We start from the raw sequence: 12,633 nt of genomic DNA, 5'->3' as shown, positions 1-12,633 counted from the left end.
ACGTAACACTGTGGTTCTTAAACTGTAGGTAGGGGCTCAGAAGTGGGTTTGCGACAAACAAGGAGTTAACCTTTATTTAAGGTTTGAACATAATAACACTGAAGAAAGTAAGGTAGAGGTTACAGTGTTTCATTTGCCTTGAACTTTTGAATGGTTCCACTATTCCAGTTTTGGGGATCTGTTGTTACAAATTGACTTTTCTTTCTGTTTAGCTTTAAGCTGTTCTTCGCCTCCGCTTCACAATCAGCTGTACTCTTTTCCTGCTCAACTCCCTGGTTGCCACCTCCCACCTGCTGCTTTCCGATTGTCCCCCTTAACATTCCATCAGCTCTCATTGGTTGCTCTCGGGGAGAGGCGGAACCTAACCTGTCAGCCCCAGGGTGTAACAACAAGTAGTTGTTTTGTGAATGAACAATGTGGGAGTTGTCTCACCCTTCAGTATCTTGCAATGGCCACCCTGTTGAAGTTTTGTTAATAAGTGTATGTTGCTTAAATGTAATTACTTAATGCATTGGTTAAACCAGTCGCTCTCAAAGTGAGCAGTACCAGCCCCGGGGGGAAGTGGGATTAGGAGGCACTAAGAGGCAAGGGGGCAGCAGGGGGCTCTAGAGTTGGGTCCCTTCAACTGTGTTGTTCACTAATTTACATTGGTCAAGCTGTCAAAAAGATTTTTCCCCCCCAGACTTTGAAGAGCTGGTACCCACTGGATCAAGTTCATCAGTTTTGTTAAATAAATTTCAACTAAAAGTTTTAATTTGATTTTGAATAGATGTGCAATTAATTGTCACTGTTTTGAAGTTTGTATTGTTCTTCTTTAGTGCATCATGCAAACCCCTATTTTGAATAATGCTTTTTATAGGGTGGGGGGCACTGGGGTAGAGTCTGTGGAACCAAGGGGGCGGTGGCCCAAAAAGTTTGGGAACCACTGGGTTAAACAGTGAAAAGGCAAATGATTGCTCAGTTTGACAGCCGTCATAGCTACGGTAAACTGGGATCTTCTGTTGTCCAGCTCCTTTTGAGGAAAGTGGACGGAGCAGGGAAATAGTTGGGATAAATTAGCAAACACAGCAGCGTTCCCAGTGCTACAGGTGTGAACCCCTTTCTTTTTGCTCACCCTATCTAGGATATGACTCGGGATCAGATTGCAGCGGAGAAAGTGGCTCTGCAGAAAGCCCTCTTGTATTACGAGAGCATCCATGGAAGACCGGTATGTGCTGTGGGATTCTTATCAAGCGTGCCTGAAATTGTCTTGCTGCCAATGCCTTTGAAAGGCCATCAGGGAAATCTCTGTAATTTTCCCACAGAAAGGGCTTCCAGAGCTGCTTCCAGGACGAGGTTCCTGGCCTCAAAATATTGGTCTCACACGATGCGCTTCACAGTTATTTACCAAGGTTTTAGCATGCATTGCAACAAGCTGTTGATGAAAATTGGCATCTCCGAGGGGTCGTTTCATGCGGTTAGTAATAAGGGTGTAAGTTACACGCCCACGTTTGTGGCCTTGTCTTCTTCAGTGAGGCCTGCTTCTGCCTGCCCTTGTCCATTTGCATTCAAAACACCGTTAATGACTTGCCACGTAAGGGAAACATTTTACAGTGATAAAGACGGCAAAATTATCAGTCATTAGGTGTTGTTTCCCCCCTATTCATTCTTTCAATGATATTTTGTTCTTGCCTCTTTTATTCATGGTTTTGTATTAATCCTATTGTGCCTGAAGGATGTGCTATTAGGTCATTGTTTAAGCATTACAATTACCTTGTTTTTTCTCTATCCATCCAAATCATGTTTTGCAGCCCTGTCTAAAAGATAGCATAATTATTACTGTCAACTCTTCCATAATAGATTTCCAAATAGCATTAACAGACACAACAAAACCGTTCCACATAAGTAATTATCATAACTATTTCTTATGAAAGGGCAGGCTCTGCTTTGTTGGTGTAATCTGCATGGAAATTAGTGATGCTGCTAGAGTTGCCAACCTCCAGGTGGTGGCTGGAGATCTGGAATTATAACTGATCCCCAGGCTACAGAGGTTAGTTTCCCTGGAGAAAATGGCTGCTTTTGGAGGTGGATTCTATGGCATTATACCGCGCTGAGGTCCCCCCATCCCCAATTTCTGCCATCCCCAGGCTCCACTCTCAAAATCTCCAGGAATTTCCCTACCCAGATCTGGCAACCAGAGAGCCAGAGTGGTGTAGTGATTAAGAATGGTGGTTTGGAGCAGTGGACTCTGATCTGGAGGACCGGTTTGATTCCCCACTCATCCACATGAGCAGCGGAGGCTAATCTGGTGAACGGGGTTGGTTTCCCCACTCCTACGCATGAAGCCAGCTGGGTGACCTTGGGCTAGTCACACTCTCTCAGCCCCACCTACCTCACAGGGTGTCTGTTGTGGAGAGGGGAAGGGAAGGTGATTGTAAGCCGGTTTTATTCTTCCTTAAGTGGTAGAGAAAGTCAACATATAAAAACCAACTCTTCTTCTTCAACCCTAGATGCTATATACTATAATATGGAGTGCCAGTGTAATGTAATGGAGTAGACCCCAGTACAGTGCGGGATTAAGACCTAAGAGGGCCGGATTCAATTCCTTGTTTGACCACGAAGCTCACTGGGTGATTTTGGGCCAGTCGCTCTCTCTTCATCTAACCTACCTCACAGGATTGTTGTGAGGGCCAAATGGGGGGCTGTGAAACCATGTACACACACACCCCGCAGAGGTCTTTGGATGTTGGGTAGGGATAAAAGTACCATGATAGATTGATACAGAGGTAAATACAGGAATAGACTGGCAAATGGATTTCCTTTCAGTTCTGTAAGAGGAAGTCGTATTTCGGTATTTTCTTACAGCTTGCTACATTCCTCTCTCTACAACATGAACTTTTCCTTTTGATAGACACAGTGCTGTTGTTTTTAGGTTGATAAGCAAAAGCGGAAAAGATAACAATGGCAAGGTTTTTTAGATAACATGGAGCCAGAATCAGACCTTAAATGAGACCGCTGAGAGACAGCAAGACAGTATTTTTCTCTTTCAGGCTGGTGATAGATATGAAACCAAACTATGACAGTAGACCTGAGCTACAGACCCTTAAGGGTATAATCAACAGTACTGATATTGTTACAGAACATTGGTGCAATCATATGATGCAAGGAATACATTTCTGCTGCAACTGTCCAATGGCATATTTTCAGCTCTTCCGCACGCGTTTGATCCTAATTGATGCCCCGAAGTTGATTTCATAGTCTGATGGCCGGGGCTGGTTCGCGAGAACTGAGATAAAAGAGTTAGATACCTGAACAGCAGGGATTAAGGAGAGAATCATTGGCTTAGGAACATCAAGAAATCAGATGGGCAATGTACCTCTGTCAGTGATGCTGTTGTAATTTCTTGCCAGTGGTGCCAAGATGCCCATTTCTAGGCCCACCTGATGGACAGGGAGAAAGCTGGCACTGTTTGTTTGTTTTTTGCTCCAAGAAGTTTTGTCCTTCACAAATGAGATTCAGCAGAAGGCAATGAAATAGGAGTTGATACAGCCTGCTTCTGCCTTTCAGCCCACCACCTCTGCTCTCACACAGCCAACTCTATGTTCTTATTCTTTGTTTTCAGGTCACAAAACATGAACGGCAGGTGATGAAGCCCCTGTACGACAGGTACCGCTTGGTCAAGCAGATCCTCTCTAGGGCCAACTCCATCCCTAGTATCGTGAGTACGAACCTTTTCTGAGTCTTTAGCTTGGGTCGCTTCTCACACCTGGTAGGGTGAGAGGGAGAAATCCTGCCTTTGTGCACCATGTTGTCCTCATCCTTGTTATAATCCCAGTTTGGATTGGCGACCTGGCAAGATTTTGTTCTGCCTATCCTGCATTTGGCATTCCCCGAAGGCCCCGAATTCTGCTCAAAGGACAGCAATACTCTTGCTCTCTTGTTCCATAGCCATTTGCCACATTTTATTCTTCACAGGTCAGAAGGTGAGTGCCCACCTCTCTTTGGCTGAAGGCCGGCTCAAGCGGTGGCTTGGAGCAGTGGACTCTAATCTGGAGGACTGGGTTTGATTCCCCCACTCCTCCACATGAGCAGCGGAGGCTGATCTGGTGAACTGGGTTGGTTTCCTCACTCCTCCACATGAAGCCAGCTGGGTGATCTTGGGCTAGTCACAGCTCTCTCAGCCCCACCTACCTCACAGGGTGTCTGTTGTGGGGAGGGAAAGGGAAGGCGATTGTAAGACTGAGGAAGCCCCTGCTTGCCGGGAAGCTCCATATGTGCACCAGAACAAATGTCTGGATACTGGAGCCTCTGTGCAAAGGTTCCTGTGCTTGTCTTTTGGCCATGATAATGCAGACACCTTCTTGCATTTGAAAAATATAATAGGAGAAGCAGCTTTCAAACCATTGGTCTAAAAAAAATGTCACTGAGGCTCTTAAAATTTTAAATATGTAATTGTTTCTGGAAATGAGTGCTGAAGAGGTGTGAGAGAGAAAGAGAGAAATGGAGCAGAAAGGGGACATAAAGTAACCTACTTGTTAATGCCTGTCACAGGGTTCCCCGTCCAGCAAGCGGAGAAGTCCTTTGCTGCAGCCAATTATCGAGGGTGAAACAGCGTCCTTCTTCAAGGAGATAAAGGTGAAGAACCCCCCACTGCTAACTAATTTGCTCAGCCCGCATCACTTCCCTTCGCCCAGAGTGAAAGTGATCAATTGTATGTTCCTAATTGGTAGCATTTCCAAGAAGCGAAACAAACAAAAAAAAATCAGTAGCCGCTGAATTCTGCCTTTCTGCATCTGATACATTCTACTCGTGTCTGTTCAAGACCCCTGTGGCTCTTTTGAAAAAAAAAAAATTCCTATCACTAGGGTTGCCAACTGCCAGGTAGTAGCAGGAGATGTCCTGCTAATTCAACTGATCTCCAGCCGATAGAGATCAGATCACCTGGAGAAAAATGGCCGCTTTGGCAATTGAACTCTATGGCATTGAAGTCCCTCCCCTCCCCAAACCCCGTTCTCCTCAGGCTCTGCCCCAAAAATCTCCTGCCGGTGGCGAAGAGGGACCTGGCAACCTTACCTATCACATATATGCTTTTTTCAATTTTCAAAATGCAAAATTGCTACTTACAAGCCTCTCCTTCTTTGAAGATATTTCCCTTGTTTGGAAATTATTCTAGAGCCTTCTGTTTAGTTAGACTGAATGCTGACCCTTCTATGGTTATGCAAGGCAGAATTTTGAATATACCATACCCAGACAGGACCTGTCCTTCCTCTTCTGGCTCTGTCGATTCATTAGCTCATGCCCTCTTGGAATGCCGTTTTTATAAGGAACTTAGATCACGTTATATCTCTCCTCTTTTAACATATAAATCTAATGCCTCTGTGTCTGACATAATGCCTTTTTTATTAAGTGATAGGGATCCCAAGGCTACATTGTCAGTGGCAAGATTTGTTTCAGTTCTTACATCCCTCAGACATTAGATTTAAAATTATGCTGCTCAAGATCAATGGATCAAGGAGCTTCTAAGGGAGAAATTAAAGGAAATTATTATGGCCACTTGTCTTTTCTGTGGTGTGTACTCTGTACCTGGTCCCGATCTGTGCCTATAACACAGAATCCATAGAGCAGACAGTACTACTGCAGGTACCCAGTGGCATTTTTTTAATGCTTTCCTCGTGCAAAGAAAACGATATGTTCCAGCACTTGCTCGGTGATGCTGACACTGGCATACCCTTCAGTGCTGTTGTGAGGATTACTAAAAAGTTTAGGACACCTCGACCACATAGGAAGCCAGGCCTCCCGTCTGGAAACTGAAACCAAACCATCTCTCTCTTCCCCAAAGCAGAAAGACGGCCCCTGGTTTCTTCTGCCTTCTCGAGGTACACAAGGAGCTGCACAAGAGCCCCGCTGGCCTCACTGCTGGGAGAACCAGCCCGCTAGGAAGCAGCTGCCTCCATTGTAGGAGGATGCTGGGGTTGGAACCTTCCAGCGTTTTGTGGAACCTTCCAAGATTTTACAATTGGGGCTGTTGTGGCAGCTGTTTTTGCGGTGGTGCCTAGAGCAGGGACTCGAACCTATGTATCCAAGATCTGTTTTCTCCAGGATCAGAGAAGCATGCCTATTATATTAGGTGCTGTGGAACACAGGCAGGACAATGCTGCTGCAGTCGTCTTGTTTGTGGGCTTCCTAGAGGCACCGGGTTGGCCACTGTGTGTGAACAGACTGCTGGACTTGATGGACTTTGGTCTGATCCAGCAGGGCCTTTCTTATGGTCTTAGATAGGCTTTAAAGACAAGGGCCTGTAATCCCTCTGCTCTATTAAGCCAAGTCGGAAGCCTTCCTCCAGACTAAGGGGCCTTCCTCCAGCTGAAGTGACTCTTTTTTCCAAAGAAAGCCACCCAAGCTGGAGGAAGTCAGGAAGTTCCTCCTGCCTGAGGTAGGGTACTGCCCAGAAGGATGAGAACACGAGTGTTCAGTCTTCTGTAGTTTCCCCAAAGCTCCTGGGCTGAAGTGTGTGCTTGGTCTGATCCAGCATGGCCTTTCTTATGTTCTTATCTTAGTCCAACCACTACACCATGCTGGCTCTCCACGAATCCTGCGTGTCTCCATACAGTGCTAGTTTGCTCAATAGTTTGGTTAGTTTTCCTCCCCAGAACCACCAGACATTGCCAAATGTATCAGTCTCTGTGGCACCCACCTTGTTTGCACCAACCACTCCATGTGGTGGGCATGTTATGCGACTGGCCCTTAGCGAAGGCTGCTCCCGGTCACCCACTTCCTTTAGCGTGTTTGGAATGCTGAGCCTGCCCTTTGACAAGCATAATATTTGTGTTGCCTTTGCAGGCCATATAGATAATCGTTGATGTCCAAATGTTTCTGCAGGAGGAAGAGGATGGCTCAGAGGAAGACAGCAACGTGAAACCGGAATTCACAGTCACCGTAAAATCAGACTTCAACGTGAGAAGTTTCTTGGACCAGCTAGAAGACGATGCCGACGGCTTCGTTTCTCCAGTGGACGATCGGATTCCTTCAAGGGGCAGCCATGACATGGGGCTCTCAAACCTCCACGCTGCCTCTATGTACGTCAAGTTTCCAACCAGCCATCTTTCTGTTTCTTGCACTGGGTGTTTTGGTAAATATGGAAGCTTAATTAAGGGAGGAGAATAGTGTGAGATAAATCTAATAATATCACAGGGCCACCTGGATTGCACCCATTTTATCAAGATATCATCTTCCTGTTGACTCTTGGGTGGTCCCATTTCTGTTGAGTGATGCTGACCCAGAAGTATTATCTGGTAATAATAGTTTCCTTAAAGGCCCAACAAGGTTAAACTATTGTTAACTAGTGATATTATTATTATTGTAGTTACTGTTATGCTTGTAAAGTAACTCAATTTTTGGTTATTATGATTTTATTTTAAAGTGTTTCATGTATTTTAAGAATCTAAAGTCACTTCTGTTGTACATTTTAAGAATCTGTAATGTTAAAATTATTTTATCCTATGCACGTTGTGCTCAAGACCTTTGGTCAGATGAGCCTGAAATAAAAGGAAAGAAATCTAACAATAGATTGCTTCCTTGTAACAAGCTGGTGAAACATATCATCGCATCAAAAAGGTAAATACAGGTAGAGTATCCCTTATCCAGACATCCATACCCTGTGAGCTGGCTCGCAGGCAGATCCATGTTGCCTGCTTTCAATGTTTCCTCTCACCTAAAAAAAATAATACAGTGTACACTGCATCGTAGATGGAGACTGAAAGCCTGCCATTGTTAGTTTGTTGTTGTTCTTGTTTAACAGCTGATACAGGTATTCTGGTGAGATAGTGACACCTTTGCTTTCTGATGGTTCAGTGTACACAAAATTATTAAAAATATTGTTTAAAATTGCATTTAGGCTATGTGTATAAAGTATATATAAAGCATAAATGAACCTTTGGTCCCATCCCCAAGATTTCTCATTATGTATATGCAAAAATTCCAAAATATTCCAATATACTGAAAGATCTGAAATATGGACCACTTCTGGTCCCAAGCAGTCCGGATAAAGGATATTCAATCTGTATATCATTGTCTGTCACATGATAGCAAGATATGTACTCTTTCAGATTGTTTGTTTCATTTAATATATTTGAGTGGGTTGTGTTTTTTTGTTGAATTCTGTAGGCCAGAACTTGTAGAACAGCTTCAACAAGTCAGGGAAGAGAAAAAAAGGATCCGGAAAAAACTGAGAGATTTTGAAGACAATTTTTTCCGACAAAATGGAAGGTAATTTATTTTTCATCCCACCTCTTCGCCTTACTGAGTCAAAGCATACAGGCCTTGGCTGAGCCATGTGTTTGTCCTTCTGTGTAGCCCTTTGCTAACTAACGCCCCTCTCAGGAAAGGGCTTGTAGGGTTGCAGCCTTCATCTTGTCCACCTGTTCAGTAGGCCGTCCTTTCCCTCCTCAGTCAATGTCATGAACTCTCTTTTGAGCAAGCAAGAGAACAGATGTTTTCAAAAACTGGTTCTTAGCCGGTGGTGGAAAGTGCAGTTAAGTTGCAGCTGATTTATGGCAACCCCATATGTTTTTCAATCCTGGAGATGTTCAAAGGTTGTTTGGCATTGCCTGCCTCTGCATAGCAACCTTGGACTTCCCTGGTGGTCTCCTATCTAAGTACTAACCAGGACCAATCCTGCTTAGCTTCCAAGATTTGGCTAGCCTGGGCCACAGAATATATTGTACCTGAAGCCATTTACATGTCTTCTGTGAGAGCCAGTGTGATGTAGTGGTTAAGAGCAGTGGTGTGGAGCAGTGGAGTCTGATCTGGAGAACTCCTCCACATGAGCGGAGGAGGCTAATCTGGTGAACTGGATTTGTTTCCCCACTCCGACTCATGAAGTTAGCTGGGAGACCTTGGGCTCTCTCTGCCCCACCTACCTCACAGGGTGTCTGTTATGGGGAGGGGAAGGGAAGGTGATTGTAAGCTGGTTTGATTCTCCCTTAAGTGGTAGAGAAAGTTGGCATATAAAAACCAACTCTTCTTCTTTGTTCTCACAGAAACGTCCAGAAAGAGGATCGTACTCCTATGGCAGAAGAATATAATGAATACAAACAGGTTAAGGCCAAGATGAGGCTTTTGGAAGTCCTTATCAGCAAAAGAGATATTAGTTCCAAGATCATGTAAGGAAGGCGTCCTTGACCTTGCCAATAGAGTTAAGAAGTTGGACGAGCCAAAGGAATGATTGCTTGAAGTACTCAGCAAGAGCCTTGTATACTGGAGGGCTTTTGAGCAGCTCTCCATGGACTGAGAAACAGGACGGCAGGGTCTAGCATCTTTCCGTAGACTTGCAGACTGTTCTTTCTCCAAGCTGGTCACCCAAGCCAGCAGGAAGAAGGGATTACGAAACAGTTGAAAGATTCTGTTCCAAAGGGGGGGGTCCTTTGCTTTGATCAGCTTGCGGCTTCTGAAATTTTTAGATGATCAGAGTAAGATTTATGCCTTCTCCAGTGCGTGAATGAAAAGAGAGGTGAACTCGCCTGAGCTGTCACAAATCGCCAATGATTACCTGTAATCGTCAGACCAATCAAACATCAGGGTCTGCTGTAATGCGACAGGATGCCGACTCTTAAGATGATTCTGTTCAGCTGTAGCGTTTGAAAACGATATTCTCGGGAATCTCCTTTTGACCACAGCCTTGGTTTGTCGGCTGTCGGCTGTTTCAGTTTGCCGCTGTTCAATGTTGAATCGCCACTCTGTGGGGAAGACGCTGCTACCGTGGCGTTTGCATTGCCTTCTTTCTCAGAGCTGTTTTTTTTTTTAAATCCCTGGGTCATGTTTCGTGACTGCCTCTTCTGTTTGAACAAAAGGGGTCAGATCCAACCAGCTTCCTTAGTACCAAAAAAGGAGGGAGGGTATACCCTTTGACCACCAAAATTGGATAATGCTGGAGAATCATGGGATCTGTACGTACAAAAGCCATGTGGGACGGGGGCTGTCATGAGAATGGGAATTGAGCGGGAAAACTGGCTGGATCCAACCGTGGAAAAAAGAAGACAGAAAAGTGTGATTGGGTATTCTCAAAGTTGTGCAAGTACTGAGTTGAAATTGGACTAGGCCAGTGGTTTTCAGATTGGTCTGGGGCATCTTGGATTTCCTTGGACACTTGCCAAGAAGAGATTGCTTGGTGAGATGATTGATAATGGCAGACAAGCTTCCCTGAAAGCCAATCTGTCTTCATTATTGGTTTTCTCTCCTTTATCTCCCCGAGGCCAGTTCCCTGGAACACTGGCCAGAAACGTCCACAGCAAGCCAAGGGTCCATAGCCAGATGGGCTGGGTTCCTTTAAGTCTCAACCCTTCCTCCAGGGTAAGAAGGTGAGGAAGAACCTTTTCCACTGGAGGGAAGCGCCACGCTTAGCTAAGTGAAATAGGAGGATGCAGCCCTGTGTTTTTAAACATGGGACAAATCAGCCAGTCTTTTGCCATAGCAACTTTGGTTGCCCCCCCAGAAACTTTGACAGATCCATCAATAGCCAATAATCAGGTTGTACCCTTTTGTGTCGCAAGCTTAGCCGCAGTCGTTTCTGCAGCGAGATTGCTGCGCTCTTGAAATGGCTCGTGTAAAATTGTAGGTACAAATGATGCACTTTAGAGAGAGCAAGAGAGTTTATTTTTTTAAAATAGCAGAACTAATAGAAAGCATAACCAAAACTGTACTTTGAAAAAAAAAAAAGTTCCTCTACCTGACTTTTTTGTTACGTTGTTCTTTTAGGAAGGAAAAAAATATGCCTGCTGCTGAGCTTTAAGACTTGTCTAGAGAAGCAAGGAGCTGAATAGGAAGTATATCATAATCTGCAGAAAACCTTCCGGGCACGAGTCCTACAAAATTTTAAATGTGCATTTGATAAAAATGAACCATGTCAGATCATGGAGCTGCCTTTGCAAACTGCGTAAATCTGTTGAATTAAAAACTGGGTAACAAGAGTCCATGCCAGAGCACCAGTGAGTGATTGCTTCTCCAAACTGAATCGCAATTACTAAGATTTTTCTGATCAAAGTTGATGCAGAAATGTGGGCCAGGATCCAAAGAATTGCAGAACGAGTTCTGTGAACCCAAGAGGTCTTTAGAGTTGCTTTTCTTGAACAGCAGTCCTTGAGAGCACACAGCAATAGATGCTGGGAGTCTGAAAAGCAATTTGCAACGTGGTGTGAAAATTAAGGGTCAAAAGCAAGCCAAAAAATCTACTGAGAGAACACGATCCGTTTTCATGAGACCGAATGGTTCTTGTCGTTTTTAGTGTCTCTTTTCTCGCCAAAATAATTGCGGGCAGGGTTTCTTTTTTAGTGTTAGGTGTGACATACCTACTTTCAGTGTCTGGATTTAGTGGGAAACATGGATGGTGGCGCTCACAGCTTGCTATGAAACAGCACAGGATGAATGGGGGGGGTGTTTCTTAATTTCCTGCTCAAGCGCACGTTTGTATATTTCAAATTGCAGCTATAAATAACCAAGGCTGACTTATTTTAAAACTAAATAAGAACAATAATTAATGAACCACTTTTGAAATATAAAGTTTCCTTGAATTAAAAATATGGGCAGGGGGAGACGCTTATAATTTGTTCGCAGGCAGCAATGGCATTTTTTGTTTACGCTTGAGTAAATGGACAAATCATTTTTATTTTTTTGTACACTGAAGTGTGGAACAGATTAACAGTTTCTTTTATTTTGTTAGATGTCAAGGTTGGATTTGCAGATATATGCAGATAGTTCTACTCTGAAAAGTAAATCAGCAGCATCTTCCTGAATTGTAAAAAAAAAACGGATTTATTCCAAAAGGCGAAGCCAGCTTGCTATACCAAGGTGCATTGTTGGCAAGCACAGAGAGAAACTTCTTAATGCTTTTCTGTTGGGAAAAGAAAACCACCAGTTGGCAGACTTCATGGTCATGTGATCATGAGAATTTCCCCCAGAACACAAACCCTTTTTAGAAAAGGTTAAAGTTCCTAGGGTCAGGGGTCACCCAGCATGCAAATAAGTATGGGGTCTTAGACTGTGGTTGCTATAAGGGCAAGGCCTGATCCTGTTTTCTCCATGGGGACACTTGTGAGTCTGTTGTAGAATGGTGAACAAGTTGTTTACATCTGCGTTGTTCCAAAAGTAAAAGCCAAAAATACCATCAATGTAATACATAGTTATTACACGGATGGCATTCATGGCCATCAGGTTTGTTCAGGAGTGGTTCAAGAAAGGACTGTGCCATTTGGATGACGTTGAGCGGAAAGCCATTGCTTTAGAGTTGACGTTTGCATTAGAATTCCACTTTATGTGTCCCAGGGCCCACCGCTGTAGTTAGCCAAGTCGACACTAGACAGGAATAAATGAACAGTCCTCCATTCAGCTTTACCTTCACACAAGGCACCAGACAGATCATTGGTCCAAACTCACATCATAATCTCCCTGCCTATAAAAGTTTACACTTTAGAGAAAAAACGTAAGACCACAATCCTTGTTTATGAGAGTTGAACTGTCAAGCTAAGCCACTATCCTAGCACATCTGTAGAAGTAGAAGAGCCAGCGTGGTATAGTAGTTAAGAGCAGTAGTTTGGAACAGTGGACTCTGATCTGGAGAACCGGGTTTGATTCCCCACTGCTCCACATGAGCAGTGGAGGCTA

At 44.2% G+C, this 12,633-nt stretch overlaps 1 protein-coding gene across 1 annotated transcript in view; it reads left to right on the top strand.

Moving 5' to 3' along the window:
- Window positions 1–9,528, top strand: part of FAM13A (family with sequence similarity 13 member A) — a 174,930-nt gene extending 165,402 nt beyond the window's left edge. Inside the window, 6 exon segments of the mRNA XM_056855228.1 lie at window positions 1,124–1,207; window positions 3,602–3,697; window positions 4,531–4,614; window positions 6,859–7,055; window positions 8,143–8,244; window positions 9,018–9,528. Of these exon segments, the coding sequence (XP_056711206.1) occupies window positions 1,124–1,207; window positions 3,602–3,697; window positions 4,531–4,614; window positions 6,859–7,055; window positions 8,143–8,244; window positions 9,018–9,144 (690 nt within the window). The 3' untranslated portion in view covers window positions 9,145–9,528.
- Window positions 9,529–12,633: the final 3,105 nt, after the last annotated feature.

This window comes from Euleptes europaea, chromosome 9 (assembly GCF_029931775.1).
Source record: "Euleptes europaea isolate rEulEur1 chromosome 9, rEulEur1.hap1, whole genome shotgun sequence".
In the NCBI taxonomy this organism is placed as follows: Eukaryota; Metazoa; Chordata; class Lepidosauria; order Squamata; family Sphaerodactylidae; genus Euleptes; species Euleptes europaea.
Note: the sequence above shows the minus strand (reverse complement) of the source record. Positions and strands in the feature narration are given on the sequence as shown.